General features: G+C 36.1%; 1 protein-coding gene across 1 annotated transcript in view; it reads right to left on the bottom strand.

Moving 5' to 3' along the window:
- LOC121514833 overlaps positions 1–22,436 on the bottom strand; it is a 27,144-nt gene extending 4,708 nt beyond the window's left edge. The window contains exons 1-20 of the mRNA XM_041795204.1: positions 22,395–22,436; positions 20,405–20,483; positions 19,409–19,498; positions 16,211–16,382; positions 14,963–15,086; positions 13,226–13,307; positions 13,078–13,099; positions 11,542–11,572; positions 11,326–11,431; positions 11,071–11,087; positions 10,893–10,989; positions 8,600–8,624; positions 8,384–8,471; positions 8,153–8,268; positions 8,003–8,066; positions 7,546–7,621; positions 7,409–7,433; positions 4,114–4,405; positions 3,136–3,285; positions 2,979–3,032 (exon numbers count right to left, since the gene is read on the bottom strand). Coding sequence (XP_041651138.1) covers positions 2,979–3,032; positions 3,136–3,285; positions 4,114–4,405; positions 7,409–7,433; positions 7,546–7,621; positions 8,003–8,066; positions 8,153–8,268; positions 8,384–8,471; positions 8,600–8,624; positions 10,893–10,989; positions 11,071–11,087; positions 11,326–11,431; positions 11,542–11,572; positions 13,078–13,099; positions 13,226–13,306 — 1,244 coding nt within the window. The 5' untranslated portion in view covers position 13,307; positions 14,963–15,086; positions 16,211–16,382; ... (1 more) ...; positions 20,405–20,483; positions 22,395–22,436. The remainder of the gene's footprint in view (positions 1–2,978; positions 3,033–3,135; positions 3,286–4,113; positions 4,406–7,408; positions 7,434–7,545; positions 7,622–8,002; positions 8,067–8,152; positions 8,269–8,383; positions 8,472–8,599; positions 8,625–10,892; positions 10,990–11,070; positions 11,088–11,325; positions 11,432–11,541; positions 11,573–13,077; positions 13,100–13,225; positions 13,308–14,962; positions 15,087–16,210; positions 16,383–19,408; positions 19,499–20,404; positions 20,484–22,394) is intronic.

Here is a 22,436-nt window from a genome sequence, read left to right as displayed (position 1 = left end):
GCTACAATTGTTTTGGATAGACAGTAAATTGTATTTTTGTTCTTTGAAAGAAATCAGTAGGTTTCATTACATGTGATTGTTTTTGTAAAACTTTAATATATTCACACACACACACACATATATATATATATAATCATTATTTTGAATATAATAGGCTTTAATAACTGGCTAATAATCCTCTCACCTCATTGAAAAGCTGCTTGAATCAGCTTTAAATTATTATCAGAATTACTATTTATACTTGAGTTGGTGTAACACATGATAATGAAAGTCATTTCTTTCCATAAACTACAAGTCATTGTGACTGTCAAATTAAGAGTATCCCAATATTTTTATATAATTGTGTCCCCTGGTAGTGAGAATTAAAAAAAGCCATCCCCAATCCAGACTCATATCTGACATATCAGTGTGTAAATAACACACTACTAAATGATAGCTAATGGTACATCGTGTTTCCTCTTTGTTGCTAGCATGAAACGGCTATCTTGGTCCCCATGTCAGCAACTAAGCTTACCTGTTATCTGTTTACATCACGGCAGAAAGTTCGATATTTAACTGAAAGATAGAGGCGCATTAATAAAATATACTAGGTCGTTCAACTACCTTAAAACGATAGTATCACAAGAAAACGTCACTTACTTTCTCTGTCAATGTTGGTCCATTAACCATTAATAGTTTTAACGGAAAATATCACGAGCATTGATACACAACAAGTCACACGGTCTCCGCGGCGGGTGGTTCAAAACATATAGGAGATAATACAAAGTTTAGAAAAATAAAAGGTTGATAAACTGTTTCGTAACACCCCCATCCATCATTTCCACAGCGACTCCAGACGTTAAACAGCAGCAGGTGCTCACTGTTACCGAGGAGACCGCCGAGAGGGTGGAAGTGGAGGGGGGGGGGGGTCGCTTCTGCCAAGCGAAGCTACGGTTGCTAGGCACGGTCGTGATGCTGATGCAGCGCGTGGATGGAACCATAAACGAGAACCCACGGGATTTGGGACCAACACGAGACTGGGAAATGAATACACACGGCTATCAGTACAACGGGGGGTTCTTAGGTGTCCAGTTGAGGGAAAAAAAGAAGTACATTTTTACCTTTTCCAGTTTTATGCTACTGCACAGGCAACGTCTATACCTTAGCCCTAAAAAAAAAACTTCCTCTGACGTTTTTGTACAACTAGAGGAGGCTAGAGATCCTCTACAGCAGCTTTCCCCCAAACTTAAGCTGCGACCCAATTTTAGACCTGAAAATCTTATGGGGCCCACCAAAACCTTTGTAGAATATGGCATTTTTTTCCTTTAATGTTTTATATTTTTGTTACTTAAGTGGAACTGCAATGCTTTGATTTCGAATATATTAACATTACTTGGAAAATGTTGTCATACAATTACAGTTATTTTGTCTAAATCAGGCATCAACAAAGTCACTTAAATTTTCTTTTCAAATATTTATCTCTGTAAATGCACTTTGTGGCCCAGAAAAAAAACTTCCCAAGTAGCATTAATGTCTTTGAAGACACTGGATAATTCTTAAAATTAATAAATGAATGCCACCAGTTGATCTAACACCAGTTAAACTGTGACACTGGTTGTATGTATGTATTTGATGTATACATCAAACAAAACCAATGATTAAAAGGTGGCATGAGTTAAGACTTCTGGCCATGTTCAGCCATCAGCTGACAGCACTAGTATTGAACTAACCTGCTCTATGCTGGTTATTAAAGCATATTGTATTCCCCTTTTTCAGATGCATTTAGTGATGCTTCATAAAAGAGAATTACAGAAACAATTACAGACAGTTATATTTACTAATTTCTTGTTAAGAACTAAACAAAACAGTAATCAAAGATGGCAGAAATATTTTCTTCTTTTGTGTTGTAATGCATTTGATCTTTTTGCATGGTGTTGAACTGACAACTTAGATTGAATGTCCTCAAGACAAATGTTCTCTTTATGTTTACACTTGATTCATATACAAAATTGACTCATAGGTTGGACTGAGTGAGTGAAGACAAGTGGCAGCATGAGGCCTTTGCCTGAAATATGACTAGAGTTTGTATCAGAATGAGGTATTATGAGAAATTTTGGAGACTTTAGGCAAGAATGGTAGGAAAGAGTGAAATATTTTGGTATTATTACTCAATTATAATTCATCTATTGTAAGCTAATGCTTTACTTCTTTCAATTCATTCTGACTTAAAAAATATTGAAAGACAAGACAGGTCAGGGAAGGCTAAGCAGCCACATTTGTACTAGGGCCAGATTTTATCTTGACAGGCACTTTGGGGGCTATACTTTCAAAATAACTAAAATAAAATATAATTTTGGTACATTTAGAATATTATAGTATTGGTGTTAGTATTTTCTTTCAAAATTTAAGTAATTTTTAAGCATCAACAGTGAGATCAGTCCTTAATTCCTATGGGCAATCAATCAAAATGATATTTTTTGCTACATATTTCAAGGACTGCCATGTTGTCCATCACTTGGTTTGATGCTAATATGCTGTATCCTGATTGGTGAAAAACCAATGGAGGAAACAGGTCTATTGATTTGATTCTCAAGCAGGAAAACCACACTTTCCAAGAGCCTCAAGTAAAAAGTTAAATCAGAAAAAACAGCAGATTTAATCACGACTGGACTGCATCATGCATGTGTTTACCATGCATCCTATTGACCTATAATAGTTGACATGTGGATTTCTGTTTAAAAAATGGATCAAACATGGAATAATTCCTGATAAAACTTTCATTTCGGGGTTGATTTCACATCTGTAGAGATTTAAAGACAAAAGATATCCTAAAAAACACGTATTTTTCCTCCTCCCCACATTACACAAATCTGAGTTTTAAAAATGTGACAAAAAATCTTTAAGGTATCCTATAAACTCATCGAAACCATACAATTTAAACCCCAAAATACAGTTTATGAGGGAAGTAAACTCAAAAGGATTTCCAGGATGTTTCTTACTCTGTGATTTTTATGTGCTCCTCTTCACTCTCCTCTTCTGGTGTCACTGGCAGTCTGGTGATAGTGAAAATACAGCAAAATTAACCCTGTTTTCAACAAATATATAAACAAAACCATCTTCATTTTTCTTTTTTTTTTAAAAAACAAGAAGTCTTACTCGACTTCAGGCTCATCCAGCAGTTCTTGACTTCCCAGTGAGAGTTTGATGGACTGTGCCTCACTGGCCATCTGTCTGATGGCCATCTCAGCTGTCTGCCTGGCCACTTCTTCAGCCATACGGGCAAACTCCATACGCTCCAGTAACAGGCTAAAGATGCACAGGACACACTGATGTGAAGTTAATGCTTGAAAGTTTGGTAAATTAATCTTTGGATGTACCATGTCTTATAAGTTGTTAAAACGCTATGTCCCACGCTCAAACCCAAAATTAATTTACACTGTACACTGTGTAAAGCTCTTTTTCAACCATTCCATAATGAAACAAACTCAACTTGATAATGATTTCTCTATATGACCAACAAAACCAGAGAAGACCATCACCATTCAGACTGAAAATGAACATATAATAAATTTAAATGTTTGGAATAACTGTTGCTGGGCAAGTGTCAGAAAAAATGATTTAAACTATGCTGTATTAACAGCTTTTTGTTAACATTTTCCAAATCAAAGATTCATAGAAATGGCCAAACTTGACTGTTTAAGTAAAGCATGATGAGATTTTTGTTTATAAAGCACTACCATAAATGCAGACCAAAGTTTCCAACATGATCTTTAAATTAAACTACACAGATAGGGCTTTAAAAAGAGTAAACTATGAAATACTGAATTTAATAAGACTTATGTTTTTGCTGATACTTTGACCACTAGTCTCTCACTTTTTTATTTCAAATTTTAAACTAGAAGATAATCATGTATGGGTTAGGTATTTTTAAAAAATTTTTTATGTGTGCGTAATTCCTCTTTGTTACTGGTTATGTTGGCATTGTTGGCTTGTAAGGGTCCAGTAAGTTATCTGCACTCAATAACTACTTATATCTTAACTGTAGTTTTTGATATGAAATGGGGTATAAGCATCCATTTAAAGTGAGCTAAAATGCCTAGGGGTTGTATCTTTCACCTCCTCCATCTCTCTTACCGTTCCTCCATGGTAGCCATAGCCACATCTTCAGCTTCCTTTTTGATGCTTTGGATAAACGGCGTCCATCGACCAGTCTGGGTCTCTGCGTCTTCTCGAGCATTTTTTGACACAATCTGTGATGGCTGTGATATTGGAACAGCATTGGAACTGGGAATTGATTGGTACTGGGTTTCCTGGTTATTTGATTGAAGATTTCTGTTGTTTCTGGTATGATCTGTACAAGTCTGCTGGCCCTCGTTGTCTGAATCCACGTCTTCCAGCACCATGTCAGGTTTAAGTTTGGATGAAACTATGAGGGGGTGAGAAGGTGGATTTATGTGTATAATGTAAGGTGTAATGGAAATAAATGATGCTGATAACGTATCTGGTCTTATCATACACAGTGTAAAAGGCTATTCTGAGCTTTGAGTACACATCACAATCTAGATTTATGGTGGAAATGAAACATCAAGTTTAGGTACACTACAGGGTTTCTATGGGGACTGCTTAATATACACATAAACATGTAAGATCATCATTTCAGGGAGGTTTGCTGATTGTTGGTATGGAAGAGGATTAAGGCTAATGATTCTTCTTTGGTAGCACTTTATTTTAGTGGGCCCTAATTACTGAGTAATTTCACAGTAATAAGTCATAATTTTCTAGTAATTTCTGAAGAATAAGATGGCAATTACTTAGTAATAAGTTGGCATTTTACCAAGAAATAACTCGGTAATATTAAGGAAGTATTCACCTTGTAATAATGTGCCAATTATCAAGTAATTCCTGTAATATTGTGCCAATAATGGTAATTAGGTGGCATTATACCCTAACCCACTAAACCTAACCCTTACCATAACCCTCATAATATTGTGGCAGTTCCAGATAAATGAGTGGTAATTTACGAAGTAATTTCTTAGAAATAAGATGATCATTTTCTATGTAAGTTGCTTGATAATTGCACCAAATTAAAGTGAGTCCTTCATCAATAATTTTTAAATAATCTTTAGGGTTCTGGTTAGGGTCAGGTGGTTAGGGTTAGGTAAAATACCCCCTAGTTTATCAGAAAAAAAAGACAATTACTACATTATTAGTAGGTTAATTCATCCTTAACATTACTTATTTCCAAGTTATGACTTGTAATATGCTAACTTATTACTTCATAGTTACCACATGGGTAAATAAAATTTCTAGGTAATTAGGGCCCAACAAAATAACAATTACCTTGTTTTAAAGGTAAGAACTTAATGGTTTTTCTCAGAATTAGAAAAAAAAAATGCATCTCCCAGTTTTTTTTTTTAATCGGTCCTAATTCTTTTCTCTGTCGTGAAGAGTTGCAAAACAATATCTTTATGAATGAGGATGTATGAAGGTTATTGCATCTTTCAGATGAGAAAGGACAGGGAAAGGCTCAGTTCCATTTACTCCAATTCACCCTTTAACCCCTACCTCTACATTTTTCAGGTTCATGTCTAGGCACTGGATGTCCTGATTCTAGTTGAAACTGAGGGGTAGGATGAAGGGCTAGGGCTACAAGGCTCTTCACTTAGAAAATTTCCAGAGGTAAATTCCAAACTTAGTGTTGGATGAACCTCAAAATTCCTTGGCGGGATTTGAAGATTATGACAATTTAATAGAATAAAATATTGCTTGAATGCATAACTCTCCTTTAAATTTCAAACAAGTATTTAAAAAAAGTTTTATAATTGTAATGTCTGGTATTGTTGCATCTAAACATGTAACACCACCAGCGTCAACCGATAACAAATCAAGAACTTGAGGGGTCGTCCCATTCGGAGTGGGAGATTTCACCACAACCCCCTGGGCTAAGGGGAAACTCCAAGACCAAGGTTAGGAGTAAAACTCAGATGTGGCACTGAGTCTTTGTTTTCCTTTGTAACCACTGAGCAGTTTACTCATACAATGAACACATATTCATAGATATGTCCATACTTAATCTTTATTATTCCTGCAGTTTCCTTACATGACAGTATGTTATTACATTTCCTACAACCCCATATTAATAACAGTAACAATGAATTCAGTGAGAGCGGGTATGGTTCTTTAAAGTCAAGTCAAACCTTCTGAGATAACACAATTCAAACCCACAGGCCACATTTCACAGTTCAAAGCTTTGCAAGAACATCAAGTGGATCCAAATCAATCTTACAGTGCATGTAGTGCTGTTACATGTGGTGCTTAACTTTTTATTAAAACTGGAAATTACTTACTAGTGTGACACAATCAGTCTGAAAATGGACTTGATTTTGTTAAAGCAGAATAACTGAGACAGGACTTATATATGGAAAAATAAACCTTTAAAACGTCTACTTCTAAAATCAAGAAAATAGATATTCATTTGAATTTGTCAGTAATATATTCTATAACTGGCGAACATAGCTGCCTTTAAAATATTATTTCCATATTCATGATAAGTGGGAACAAAAGGTTGTACTCCTTGAGTTGAAATGCTTCTAAACAGTAAGAGTTTGCATGAAACTGAGTGACCTGTACATCACCTTCTAATCACCTATTCCTCTTTTCTGCATGTGAACATGGCAACATGGATTTATAGTGCAGATTAAAGCACAATTAATAAAGTAAAATAAAAATCCTGTCTGAATTCATGGCTGTGTTGATGCCTACAGCACTGCATAGCACAGAATATGTGCAAATTCAAATTACTTTTAAGACAAAATCACATCTTAGTAACTATAGAATAAACAGTACATGTTTTAATAAAATCAGTGCTCTCATTAAGTCTTAATACATTCATGAAACTGTATTCAATACAGTAAGGTGAGTTGATAATATCTTTTTACACAGCTGCCTGCTATCTGTATGAAAGTGCATAGCACATGTGGCGCTGCCATCAGTAAAATCTTTCTTTTGTTATGTGTGTCTGTTTGCTGTGGAAATCAGAGGCTCCCCCAGTCGTCTCCTCCTTGCTGTTTAAGGGGCTCGCAGCGCCTTCCCCCCTGAAACAGAAGGAGAAGAGGGACTGAGTTAGGCTCCGGCCGTCCGACCAAAACACCTCTTCAAAAACTATGGGTGAAAAAAACAAAAAGGGTGCTTCAACAGAAAACATTAAGCAATTATTTTCAGATATTACATAGATCCCATAAATTAGAAAAAGAGAGAAATATCAGTAGGAGCTTTGCTTAAGAAATAAAAAAAAATCCATACTGTTAAAGAAATCTTTTCTTTTATCACTTCACATTATGTGATCCACTTGTTTGAACTGTGAATTGTGGCTCTTAGGAATGGGATTTTTCTACAGCTTGGGGAAAATGTGAAACAAACACTGACTTACCTTTTTGGAGGATTTCAGCTGCACCCTAGGAACAAAAAAGTCAAATAAAAAATGCAGTTGAATTGCTATGAACAGGATTTGTGAAAAACTAACAACAACTAACAGAAAAAGTTGGCAGCTCTTCTTTTCTAAGTTACCTGAGGCTCATCTTTAGCGGGAAGTGCAGGCTGAGGCAACTTCAGGCCAAATCCGGAGACGAACCAGCCAACCACACTGCCAACAGACATACGGGTTAACACAAGTTAGAGATTTCCCTTTTTGGCAACATGGCAGGTGAGGTAATTTAGGTAAAAACAAAAAATTATGCAGATGTATAACTGAACCCAAAATAGATGCATGGAGGATTGATGAAGAGCTCTAGAGTGAAGTTTCAGCTGGCCAAGATGTGCTACAGTAGTAAATTACTTGTGCAAGTAGTGTTTTTTTTATACTTTTAGAATTGAAAATGTCTGCTCTGAAGTTTTACTTCAGTTGCTTAAAATATTTAACTACTTTAATGTGCTAATATTTCAACCTTTTTATTGTTGCACTGATTATTTTACTATTTTATTGATTTATTGTCATTAAAATCACACCAAGGGAATCAGAGCGTACCCTGAGGATTTGCTGTCAGTATCCAGTGAGATTCCACTGAGTGATTCAGGCGGTGGAGAAAAAACTGGAGGGACGAGAAAAATAAGAAATTCAGACATAAAATACTGGTTAAAAATATCCAGTGACTTTAAAGTATGTTAAAGTTTGTACTTTTGTCCAGGGAGGAGCGTGTCGACTTGGTTGCCTTGTTTGATGGTTCTATAGGTACGGCACCAGGGGGCAGCATTTGTGGCTGAGGAACCATCTGTCTTATCCAGTTCACCACACTGCAGGAAAAAGGCAGATGTCAGATCTCCTCATGCATTTTAGTTAGTTTTTTTTTTTTTTTTTTTACCTGTGATAACATGTGTATGTATGTTTATCTTTTCATTTACTACTCACTTGGGGAATTTAGGGGTCAGATCCTCTATGTCGTCCTCATCGTCTGAGTGCATCTCCACCACAGGGATGTGTGGGAGGGGATCGTAATCTGAACAAACACAAATCAAACAGCAGCTGGTTTGGATCATTGGTGATTTAAAACATCAAACCAAATATAGTTTAGAATATCTTTATTTAAAAAAAAAAAAAACAGAGGCAAATAATGGGGATACACACCTGGCATTGTTTCCACATCATATATCTACAAAAAAAGATCAAAAGCAGTTAAATTTAAGCCAACAGATAGTGGGGATTAACATAGTTGTGCTTTTCATTAGAAAAAAAAAATGTATGCTGTTTAAAAAAATAATAATATTATATGATCCTATTGTGCTGATGTTGGCCACACAGAGGTTAGAGCTGCTCTGGTATTTGCTTTTCCATCAGCTTCATTAAGAACAGGCAGCATGTCTGCACCCCATGTGGGTTACAGATAGAGCTCAATAGAGCAATAAAATCCCTGTTTTACAATGGCCCCTAACACAGAGTTTATTTAAAGTGGAGGTCCAGCCCAGGGGGCACTGGTGGGGTCATGGAAACTTGGCAGGAAGAGGGGAGGAAATTGAACAAAATAAAAATCAACTATCAACATTGTTTGTTGAAATACGTTCAAATAAGGAGTGCCAAACTGTTATAGTTGTTAATCCTGATGGACCACTGAATTATAGTAATTAACCAAAGGTGGTAGCATGCTTAAAATTAAATTATTATGTATTTCAAACTAAATTTTAAGTCCATATTGATAATGCGAAGCAAATCTGATTAGACAATCAATTAGATGTATAAAGATGTTCTTCATAATAATGAATTTTAGATTTCTTTATTATTCAAACATGCTGAACTCTTACACCAGTGAGTTCTGAAACCACAACTTATAGGCAAAGTAATTATTATGTGAAATTTAGTATTTAACATTATTTTACATTCATTAATATGCAGGAGTGCATGTACAAAATCACTCACTGACATCCAATAATCCTGAATCAATGTGACAGTATCTGCACTTTTCAGGAGTCCTAGTGTATTTGCTTTCTCTGTGTAAGTAATCCAGTTAAAGTTAATGAATTTGTAAAGAGATTTTCAGAAGAAACTGTTCCTATTTTATGCTTTTATTTTGTAAGTGGTAATGCCTAAAGCTGACGGTACTTTTTATTCCTGTTTGGATAAGAGCCTACTTTTATTTGAAAGAAAATTCAGAACTTCTGGTCGTTCAAATGTAATAAAGTTAGCTTAACCACACAAAAAAAGAACTTGCTACAGACAAAATATCAATAAAAATAACCAAAGAGAACAGTAAAAATGTTTGATCGCACAATGCAGATTAGTTTCAACTTGTCCACTGTGCAGTCTGAGAGTTTTTTGAGTGAAATGAGACATTCAGTGGAGCAGTGGTGTTCTTTTTTAAGTCACTGTGGCAGTAGAAAGATGCTATTTAACCAGCTTCTACATTGCTACAACAACCACACACAAGTACAACTTAAGGGGCAAACTAGCAAAGACTAATGTGATTAAAAAAGTATTTGATGTGTTCATTTGGGACCTTAATGGTATCATGATTTCAGGGTTAATGCCGACTTCCCTAATTTGAATTTAAATGTTTGCTGTTACTATTGCTGTTGAATATTGTTAATTGAATAACAAGGACTGTTTGTAATAGACTAAAGACATAGCAAATGAATATATAACAAAAGAGAAAAATAAAATATAGTCACTTTTACTATTACTGTTGATCATTGTTAGGACATCATTATTAAAGAAATGAAAAAGACACTGAAAGACATGACTAACTACCAGGACTATTAGTTGTTGATTATGAAACATTTACATGTTTCATTTTTTACATTTACCAAATGTATTATTTATTAATTTTGATGGGATTCCAACTAGAAGTAATGCTAGGTGGGGATCCTTGGCATTATAAAGTCTTTAAACATATTATTTCTCCCACAGACAAATGCTGTTCAAGCACAGCTGCACATTGGGACCTAACAGAGAAAAATAACTTTCAATAAATATTATTACTTATCATCCTGCAAAGGTTTTAAACTCTTCCATATTTGTCAGGGGATGTGGGAAATTATTTGTAGTCAAAGAGTCAAAGCAAACCTTTTCTCTAATTTGTTTTGTGGTAATTGTTGTGGTAACTATCAGCACAGCACTGAGGCTATCAGGTGAGAGAGCCACCAGTCACATGATGAGACAGCAGGGAAGTTAAAGCAGGGCTTTAACCTGACTGTACCCTCCTGTGGTTTCTGTTGTAAGCCTAATCCCTACACATGATCAGTCATGAAAGCTTGTGGCAGCTTTAAGTAGTTAAAGTCAGGTGTAACAGACAGATTACCTTTCTGTTTCTACACTTCTTATTCTGTCTTCATCTACACATGAGGAGTAACTTGATCACATTCTTCCAATTTCTTGTTAGACTTTTATTAATGATAATGGATGATCATGCTCTTGATGCGAGTCTCACCTCGGTGTGTTCCTCGTTGTCTACTTCTTTGTATTTGTCATCAGGCTGAGGTAACATCTTGTTCAAACCCTGAGAGACCCAGCCAATCACCCCGGGCCTGGAGGAAATAAAGAGCTTTGATTACCTTTAAGCACTGAATCATGCTTTTTACATTAAGTCCTGTCTAATCAAACCGTACCTTTCTCCACCCTCCCCCTAATGTCGGGCAGCATAGAAAAAGAAAGAGAAGAAAAAGTTAAAGCTGATAAAAAAAACACTCCTAAATGTCTTCTTGATTTGACTTTATATAGGACAAGCTCACTCTAAAATTTCACCCTTAAATTTCCAGTTTCAGAGACTCACTTAAGGAATTTAATAAGAGAAATTTATTGGTTGCGTTACCAAAATAATGCTTGACTGAAATAAAAAGATTTATTATGAACTGAGAGCTCACCGAGGCATCAGAGTTGGACCTGGAGAGTCGAGGTGTGCCAGTTGGCTGAGGCAAAGCGCTGACAAACCCATTAGACAGCCAACCTAAAACTCCAGTCTGGGTTTGACTGAGGAATAAAAGAAGAAGTTGAATTTTGAGACACATATGCCCCCTAAATCCCGCACTTTCACTTTCTTTCTAAATTTAAAAGAAAAAGCTAGCTACTCCCAGGTTTACCTGTCCTCTGAACCTTCATCTGTGTTTTTTGCTGTGGGAAAAAACAAATATGTATGTTTTAGATGCATCCTTACATGTAAACAGACAATGCATGTTAACACAGATAATTAATGCATTTCTACACTTTCAAGGATGTAACAACAAATCATTTATGATATAATATGATTATTTGGTGTTTAATTATTTAAAAGACTTGAAATTGAAGCCAATATTTGATTAAGTATGATTCTTCTATTTCAATTTTCAGAAAACAGAAACACACACAAAAAAAAAAACATTTGCCTATTTTTGGTCCTAAAAATATAAATGGTTATTGTTACTTTGAGCTGGTGTAGTTACCTAAAAATGCATCTTTTACAAGTATACAGAAACAGCATGATGGGCCCTTTCCTGTTTTCCAGCTGATGCAGTTGTCATTTTTCTCAGGTTGTCTAATCAGCAAATTAACTTTCATTCCTGTGAGTGCAAATGGTTGTTTGTCATAAAATGATGTGTGGTCAGGTGCTAGAGCTGGGCAGTTAATCAAGTTTCAATTATTTAATCACAATTTTGGCCAATTTTGTACTTCAGCCACAATTAAATCACTGTCACTGCCTAAAAACATTGTTCATTATTCTTATTTGTCTGTTATGATTAGGATGTATTATTACTTTTAGATACTGGATTTTACTTATCTATTTGGATTTATTGTTTGTTTTTGACACTGTACAAAGTCTGATAAATGCATGTGATGCAGACTATGTAAATCAATGACTGTTCATGTTAAATTATCACCATCTTATTATGAATTGAAATTATGCTGGTTGAATTCTGTTTTGTCATAAGCAAGCAGCCTTATCAGTGGAAAGCTGGTGCATTCCTGTCTTGAGGACACAGACAGCAGCTGTACCTTGGACCTCAACCCTAGGCTAAAGTCGCAGATGTGTGAATTTGGCAAAAACAGTGCCAGAAAGTTTATGATGTGCTTTTATTTTGAAGGGTATTTCTCCATGTCTTGGTTCTATCACAATGTTTGTTCCTTTAAAATACAAACTGCCTTTTTTTTCTTAAAAAAAACAACCTTTTGTTATGACTAAAAAATATCAGAATTTTGGCACAATCTGTTGTTAAGGAGATGATGGTGGCTTCTGCTGCCAGACTAGTTTAGAACCACTGCTTTAGACTATGCCCTTTATACTGTCATATGGCCTCGAGTTTTACTGCTTCACCTACTGACGTCAAGAGGGAAGCCACAAGGTATATGTATTTGTTTTACTTTGAGGGGCTCTTTATGCCTTTACTGGAGAGGCAGGATGGTCAGATGGGGTTGCATACCAGGAGGGGAGAGTGTGTAATGACCTGCAGGTCATATATCAGCCTGGTTGATGTATACAGCCTTTGCATACTGGGTGTGCAAACTATCTACCAAGACGCCTGTCAAATTGATTAAACTGTTCATATTTATATTGCTTTTAACAATGTATTGTTACATCTCTTAGTACTAGTAGTGTGTCATGTAAGTGCAAATAGTGTAAATAAAGCTGAACAAATCCTCACCATCTTTGTTTTTGATATGGTTCTGTAAGATCAGAGAGACAAAGAGAAAGAAAACAATGAGAGAGCAGAAACATCCAAAAATAACACAGTATGTGTTCTGTTCTTTGTTTTCATCTGTGCATGTGTCCACGTGTGTTTGTTTTCTTACAGCAACGGGGGCTTTAGCATTTTCCTCCGTCCCAGGAGCTTCAGGGGGCTGGGGGACCACTTTCACCACCCAGTTAAACATCCTGTTGAACCCACACAGAGTTAACTTCTCAAAAGCCCTTCATCAAACATTTCTAAGACTGCTGATGATAATTCTTTAATAGCTCATGATTCATTAAAGCGCCCTCTTCATCGGACAGACTGAGAGCTCTTAACCCGAGATAATGAGGTCCAGTGAAGGTTGCCTGCCTGCTCAGCTTTGCTCATATCAGGCAATTCAACTCAAGATTTGAAAGTTGTCTTCAATATTAAAGAGAAATGCTTAAAATCATCCCTGGATCCTTATCAGATGCAAAATAAGATATAACAATGTAATCAAGACCCTAAAAAGACAGTTCAGCTTCAAAATTCAAGTTAAGTTTAGACTTTTTAATAATGAAATAAATTATTTTGTTTAGTGCAGACTGGCTTTTACTACTAGATTGGCTGTCTACCAGAGACGAAAATCTGTGAAAAGTCAGGAGTGAAAAGTCAGCGGAGGCTAAAGAGCAAAGAGGTGCAAGGTAAACCTCACTCGGGCTGCAGTTAACCATAAGCTGCTTTGTGGATGGCCTCCACAGGTGGCAAGAGTTTAATCAGTTAGAGGAGAAATCTGTCACAAACATTACCTCCATGGAAAAAAAAGGCATGTGCTTGAGTTTATAGAAAATGGTTAGAAAGTGTTCTGTAAAACCAGAATTTTACACCTGAAATGTATCAAAATCGTACGGATCTAGAAGCCAAAGATCCTTGATTGCACAGCAAGGATCAGGTATTTTTCTCTGGCAACTGACAAAGACGATTTCAAGGTATTCCAACAGACTTTGTGAGTGGTGTGATTTGGATGAGGCGGAACACAGTCCAATTTCCTTTTGAACTGTGCAAAGCATGATGACCTGAGAGCTGCAAGGGACCAGATGTGCAAAATTTGTAATGACTGTTTCAGTTTGATGGGTTTAAGATCGCTAATTCTATCTCCAAAGCTGGGAAACAAAATCTGAAGTGTGCATAGGGAAAAACAAGCCCCAAAACCTGCAAGATTTCCTGCATATGGAAAGCAGTGGACAAGGGTAGCTGCAAAGTCTGTCACTTCAAGTCAAGATCTTATAAGACTACCATCCCAAATCAAAATGAAAAAGAGTATCTAGAAACATACAGGTGCACCGTTTCTTCATTTTAAACTAGTACAATGCTTTTAATACCATTTGGGTGAAAGCATTCTAGATTTTATCACCAAAGACAATCAATCTTTGAAAACTTTTTGTAGTCAAATCGAGTGACTCTTGACACACTTTCTCCATCAGCAGGGATCAGAGGGTCCTCCTGCCTGGCTTAATCTGAAGCTAGTCCCATTGGATTAAACCACGCAGTTCTGCCCTCCCAACTACAGCCCTCTGCATGTCTGAGGCCTGAATAAGCATGCAAGATATTCATTTCACTAGACCATTCTTATCTATCAAAAGAGCAGAAGTAAGAGCAAGGCACCACAAAGATACAAGATCTATCATAGTATTTAACCAGGATTAGTGCATCTAAGCCTCAGATAAGACGCTGCAGCGCAAACTTCAACAGAAACAAATCAGAAGCTTGTGAAGATGATCTGTCACAACAGCATGCATCACCTTGGACATTCATTTTACAAGCCAATTTGTCAGCTCCTGCAACTTTACAGACAACAAACAAAACTCTTATTCCTTACCTGCGTGTCTACAAGAGGTTCTGCATGCCGTTGGTGTAGAGGTCCAGAGTGCGGCAAAGCCAGCACAGATCTGCTGAGATTGCCACAGCGGCTGACTCGGGCTAACAGGATTAAGTAGCACCACCTGAAGGTCAGGAAACAATCCTTGTCCATTAGCCATCACAGATTAACAGCAAAGAAAAGTATCACCTGGACATCATCCCTGTATACAAGGGTTGTCTCTTCATCATCTAATAAGACAGCAAACAAGCAGCGGCCCAAGGGGATTTGAACTTTTTCCAGCAGCTGCACAGAAGATTGTGCATTGTGGTTTACTTTTTATCCTGTTTTTGCATTAAGATTCTGAGATTATTCGGATTAAGATCCTGCATGCATTTTCTCTTACAAAAAAAAAAAAAAAAAAAAACAAGAATGGTTTTGTTCATGCATGTTGGCCATTACTGTCTTGAGAAAGTTCACTGCCTTTAAAGTTAAAGAAAGTAAGTTGAATAAAAGGTAAAAGTATTTCCTGGGGTTGTCATGGCCCTAATGCTTATTTAAAGATGGCTGATAGTAAGAACAGCTTACAGTAATAAGCTTATTTTCCACAAAATAATCAATTTCATCATTATTTTTTAATCTATTAATATTTGATTCCATTTATTTTAAGGGGCATTTTTATCTAATAAGTATTTTTTCTTTAATTTTACAAACAATTTATTTATCTTTTATTTCATCTTACATGTACAGGTTGACATCGTGCTGCTGGATGTCATTTAGCCAATGGGGATTTGACTTAAAATGAAAGTAAAATATCAAGATATTGTGACCATGACTTTTGGTCTGTACTGCCCAGCCCTAGCATTTCCTATCCTATTCTATCCTCATTACAGTTTAAATCCCAACAGGTGACGCAGTCACACTATCCAACCAACCAGTCATGAGCTTTACAGTCTACCTTTTGACAGAATAATGAGCAGGAGGAGACTGAAGAAAGTAAAGCTTATTAGTCAGTCTCATCCTGGGGTCTGACCAGACCTCCAATCATCTACTTCTTAACATGTTCCTAAAGCACCGTGGATGCCACAGAATAGATATGTTCAAAAACATCTTTGATTTTGTCTGTGTCATACTAGGTTTGCCCCTGGAGAAAGTAAAACTAATCAAATCCTGTAAGTTGATTGGAAGTATTAGATTTTATTTAATCATTATGCTACTGTATAATTCTAACCAAACTGGAGAGGATACCACAAACATGCGAGAGCTCACCGTGACGTCATGGTTGGACCTGGAGAGTTTAGGGGTGCCAGATGGTTGAGGCAAAGCGCTGACAAATCCATTAGACGGTCAACCTCAAACCCCACCCTGGGTCTGGATGCTGAGTAGTGCTGGGCAACTAATCGAGTTTCGATTCCAAGTATGTTTTTGGCCTCCCATGATCCTGGAAACAAGATAATCAAATCTGAATGATTACCGTGTTACATGCCCTTTTGTGCCATTGTCCAGGTTTTGTCATGTGTGGTAAATGTTTCAGTGCTTCTGTTTTTTTTAGCCACTAGAGTTCATCACCACTACATCAAATATGGTCAATCGTATCAATATTAGTTTACTCTTTTCATGTAAATATTTTTTTAGCTTATTTATTTTCAGTTTTAAAAATTTTAAATTGTTAACAAATATTGTCAATAAAAGAGTAATCATGTTAAATGATTTTGATCACAAATTCTATCAGAATAATAATGATCATAATTTTAAAAATTTGACAACTGAGCAGCAATACAAAAGTTATTTAGCTTCAGTATGTTGTTACTTACACATACAGCTAGCTCTTCTACACAAACACACTTTAAAAATCACATAGAGAAAATGCTTGCCAATGAGATTTACCTGTGCTCTGAAGTGTCATTTGTGCCCCCCCCCCCCCAGGGAAAAGTAAAAAAAAAAAAAAAAAAAATGCATGTATCAGACACATTCTTACATGTAAATACAGAGCACAAGTATACATAACCATGTAGATAATGAAGAACTAATACTGCTATAGTAGCTATTTATTATTACAGGGGATGTAACAAGACACTCTGCTAACAGTGCAATACAATATAGCTTAATCACTTTCTTACATGTACAAAGACATGAGATTGAAATCAATTTATGGAATAAATTCTCTTACAATAAAAAAGTTCAGCTTCTGTTTTCATTTTCACTTTATATAACTTTTTAAAATATAGTTAATAGAAATGACAAGTATTAATACTTTCACTTCTGACAATGAACAAGAGGGGATGATGCAATACTTTGGTTCATCTACTACTGTTAACAGCCATCGCTACTATTTTTTTATTGTCCTTATTATTTTGTTTTTATATTATCATATTGTTATTAAATTCAGCCTTTAAATTCACATTTTAATTTCAAATTTTTTTTTATTACTGTCCATAAAAAAATCAAACAAGACTGTTTGTTTGACACCTGATCATTTCAGCTATTCAGTTTTTAAGTTTATAATCAATGTTTTACCATATTCATTAACTTTTTTATATTTCTTTTATTATTAGTTCATATGTTATTTTTTATACTGTCTTTCTCATTATTTTTAATCATTTATTATTATCTTATTATTTTATTGAATCAAAACTAGGGTGGATTAGTCTCTAAATCAGTGTTTCCCAAACGGTCTATCTTGGTGTGCCATGGCAATATGTATAACCATAGATTTTTAACTGACCAATACAACAACAACAATTGAAGGTGCTGTATAGTGATATGGCTGTTATTCTGCATGAATATATGAATAAGGCGTACCCTTGAGAACATAGACATAATTTACGTAGACGCCGCATTGGCCAGTGGGCTGTACGTCAACACTGCCGCCATTTTGCCAGGCAATTCCTGGGCAAGATGCCTCACTCCTGTGCTTGTGATCGTGTGGAATAACATTTCAAACAATAACAAAACCCTTCATCCCTCATGTACTTGGATTTGTTTATGGAACGGTCTTGCCTCTGGCAATATGGTGGATACATTGACGTATAGCGGCATATAATGTCTACTTATATTATGTCTATGCTTAAGAAGGCGCCTAAAGCCTAAAAAAAAGGTTTTAAACGTTGTGGTGAAAGCAAAAAAAAGATTTAAAATCACTGCTCTAAATCCTTTTTGACACCAAATTTTATCTGCTGTCTTGTAAAGAACTTAGAACTGCATGAATTGCTTGATACTTACAGCTACTTCGTGTAATTAAAAACACGGTCCTCACAATGCTAAATGCTATCATAAGAATGCTAACACTAGTAACGACAGGTGCACCTTAATGCAATGCTAACTTCCTTGGGTTAGCTAGATTCCTTGCTAACATTAGCATAATGTTAACTAAATTGGTTAAAAAATGGTAACAATTTCAAGCATTAACTGATTTAACATATAAATATTTGTACAAACATTAATTTTAATTGACGAAACCCAAGTTGAGACTCTTCACTCGGAAACCAAAACTAAATTTTACGGTTCAACATTTACACAGAGGGACTAGCATTAGCTGCTATCCTAGCATGACTAAATTTGTGATAACTTCGCCATACCTAAATGTTCAAATAATGTTCAAAATAAGTGATTTCCGGGCTTTTTTAGCCTGCTGCTCCACACCAACTCAAGAGTACCTTGCTCTCCAAGAGCGCTACTTCAGATCCCATCACGTTGTAGATACCTTTAATTAACTACACAACTCAAGAGTGATTCTCAGATAGCTACAGCCAGGGAAACCTTTGGGTTGCACTGCAAAGCTACAGCAAAGAAAAGGAGTGGTTGAATTATCTCCAGTACTAACAATCAGATTAATGCAATAGGCTACAGAGAAAAGTCTATTGTCTTAAAAATAAGGACTTCTTTTTATGTGCTTTACATCATTAGCTGTAACACTGTGACCATTTTAGTGAATTAATCGTTGCTCTAAAACTTATCTTTGATTTTTTTGGTCTTGTTTAATGCTTTGATTATATGGCACTTTGGTAAGCCATTTTGTTGTTAAATGTAATTTATAAATAGGCCTATGTTTGAGTTTGATTGGATTAGTTAAGTAGGAACTTGAATGCACTTTTCCTCCAGGCTACTTGTAATGTGGGTTCTCACATGACTTTAAGACAAGCTACACTATATGGGCAAAAGTATTTGTCCACACCTGTTCATTATTGAATTTAGGTGTTTCTATTTGCCCCCTTGGCACAAACAGCGAGTTAAAGAAAGGAAATGCTGTTTGCAAGCTCTGTCTTGCTGCCGTGAAATATAGCGGGAACACCACCGACGTATTGTGTGATTTACATATACATCATCTCTACATTTTTCTTAGTTAACTGTGTAGAATATCGCAATATATCACAATATCGTGATATCCTGACAATATCGTGATACTATCGTATCGTGACCCAAGTATCGTGATGCGTATTGTATCGTGAGGTTCTTGCCAATACTCACCCCTACTAGCCATGCAGTCTCCATTTGCAAACATCTGGGTCATTCTGAAGGGTTCAGTGTCTTCTAACGAGGTACTGTGATGGATGCCACCTTTGCAATGAGACGGTTTGTGAGATTTCATCCTTGCTAGATTTTCAACAGACAACTGTGAGTGGTATTACTAGAAAGTGGAAGTGTTTAGGAACAACAGTCACTAAGCCACGACCCCAACCCCATTGCGCACGTTTGGGATGAACTGGAATGGAGATTGCGAGCCAGCCCTTCTCATGCACCATCAGTGCTTGACCTCATAAATGCTCCACAGAATGACTGAACACAAAAACCCACAAAAAACACTCCAAAAACCTGTGGAAAGCCTTCCAAGAAGTGTGGAGGCTGATATCATTGCAATAGGGGAACCACCTCTATATTAAAGTACATGTATTTGAATACAATGTCATAACAGTCCCTGTTGGTGTAATGGTCAGGTGGCCAAATACTTTTGTCCATTTACTGTATATGAAGGCAGAAATAAAAGGAAAGTAAGTGGGAGAGAAAGGTCTGCATTTGTGTCTGAGAAAGGGAAGTGCAGAAGAATTTAAGGTGCTGATGAGGCAGGAGGCAACAGGTATATCCCATTATCAGCTCAGCAGAGGATAAGGAGATCAGGTTGATTACACAGAGCCTCAGGCCTTGGCTGGAATATGACAGCATCATTGTGGCCTCAATCCTAATTGAACATCTGGATAACACAAGGACAGTTTGGGAAAGGCTCAGGAGAGAGAGTCAGAGGGAGTGAGGCTTAAGGTGCTTGGTCAGTAACAGTCTAGATATTTAAAAGAGAGGAGTTTGGATTTTTTTTTTTGACTGATTTATTAAATTATTTATTGCACAGGAGATTGATAACTAACTTTGCATTGAGAGAAGGAGAAAAAAGAGAGACAGAAGATGAAAGGGAAAGTGGGTGCAGAGGTAAAGCTGCAGTGGATGATCTGTGATGCAGCTAATCCTGATTACCTCTGACTTAAAGACATGCAGGAAGGTGCTCTCACTCAGACACATGGACCTCCTTGCACACAACAGCACAAGCACGAATCTGTTATAGATACGGGACAAAAGCACAAATAAGAGCAGTTTAGGCAGAAATGTGACAGTTAAAGTGGTATTTACATGTAGGTAAATTGTCTGTGTTGCAAATTTGGCTACTTTTAGTGTTGCAGTACAATTTGTCTCACATGATGACCAAATATGAAATTTGCTCAGATGACAACTTTGGGTCTGCCAAAGGATTACATTCTCTAGTTTTTAAAAAACAAATTATGATTCATCAAAATTTTTATCACATTAAAAATACAATCATTTTGCGTTTTTTTAAAAGTCTTCATTGACAATATAAGGCAATTCCCAACAGTTGCTTACATTTGGGAATTAATGCATTAATGATAAGTAGTATTTGTTTTTATCTTGACTAGATTTATTTATTTTTAAATGAATGCTGCACCACATCAACAGTGTTGTCTGAAACCATAAGTAAGAAATAGGGGAAAGCTTCAAAGTACTAACAGTGCTTAATGCCATTATGTTTTTATCTAGAAATATGCAGGAGTGCATGTACAAAATGACTCACTGATATCCAATAATCCTGATAGAACTGACAGCTCTTAAACTCTTAAAGAGTTACAGTTTACTTGCTTTCTCCATGTAAGCAACCAAGTTCATTTTGAAATTTGCTGTCTAGAACTAATGAGACTTGACTTCCTGTTTGGATAAAAACCTGCACATATTTTGAGAGAGAATAAGGAACTCCTATTGATTTAAAGTCACTTTAACTTAACCATGGTCAAAAAGAACTTGCCATGGATGGAGAAAATAGCTGAGGAGAACAGTAAGAAGTGATATGTTTGATATCACAAGGTGCAGATGGTGTTTGACTTGTCCTTTTAGCTGTCCGCAAGTTGTTTTGTTTGTTTGTTTGTTTGTATGAGCGATATAAAACAAAGCGCCATCACTGTGAGAGCAAAAAGATTGCAAAAATGTACCTCACTCAGATTATGTAACCTTTAACCTTTTGGCCACAAAAGCTAAAGAACTCGATTAACCTAAGTTTGCTTGTTTTAAACAAATTAAGTATTTAGAACTTGTAACTTTTTTCAGCGCACTGTCAGACTGAATAGTAATAGTTAAAAAAATTGTATGTTAACTTACAAATCCAAAACAGCTTCAACTGTAAGTGAACAGTCCTCACACAATCTATTTATTAATTTTTTTTGTCATTGTACTCAAATTAATTGAACATCACCCCTGAATTCCTTTGGGAATCAAACTCTTTCGCACCACCTGTGAAGGTATGGACTCAGTAAAAGAGGGCCTGCCAATGGGGGGCACTGTTAATGCCGAGTGGATGGCATGTCAAACTTCAGTGGGTCACTACCTGCCATTGTTGCATAAACTGTAGTTGCTTAAATTAGCCTACCTTATATGGCATGGTAACTTGAAATGTTTCAGTGAGCACTACTTATAATATTTATCTTATCTGTTATATAATAATATAACATTTACATTATTGAATTAGAAATATTGCACACTCAAACTAGATGATTTAGCTGAAGTGCTGCAAACTTAAATTAACATTTGCATCTCAGTTTTCAACATGTAAAATAATTCATTTTAAACTAGTATAAAATACTTGCAGAGGTGTCCAAACTATTCACATTCTGGTAGAAGTATGGATACTAGGGTTTAAAAAGACTTCTGTAGAAGTTGAAATATCAACTGAAGCTTTTTACTCAAGTAAAAGTGTAAAAGTAGTGGATTCAAAGCTACTTAAAGTGTAAAAGTAAAAGTAAGGGGGGAAAAATGCCATTAAGGACAAAAGCTTAGGCCGCGCCACAGGGGCCGACAGTGCACTGCCCCACCTCCCCAAAAACATTTTTCTAAAGGCCACAGTGACTATAATGTTATATTAAAATGCAAATACATTCAAGAACCATACATGTTTACTACCAACCTCTTCGCTGGTGCTTGGTTGGGACATTTCGCTCCAGTTCTC

This window comes from Cheilinus undulatus, linkage group 9 (genome assembly GCF_018320785.1).
Source record: "Cheilinus undulatus linkage group 9, ASM1832078v1, whole genome shotgun sequence".
NCBI classification, from domain to species: domain Eukaryota; kingdom Metazoa; phylum Chordata; class Actinopteri; order Labriformes; family Labridae; genus Cheilinus; species Cheilinus undulatus.
This window is presented reverse-complemented; position numbering and strand designations above follow the sequence as displayed.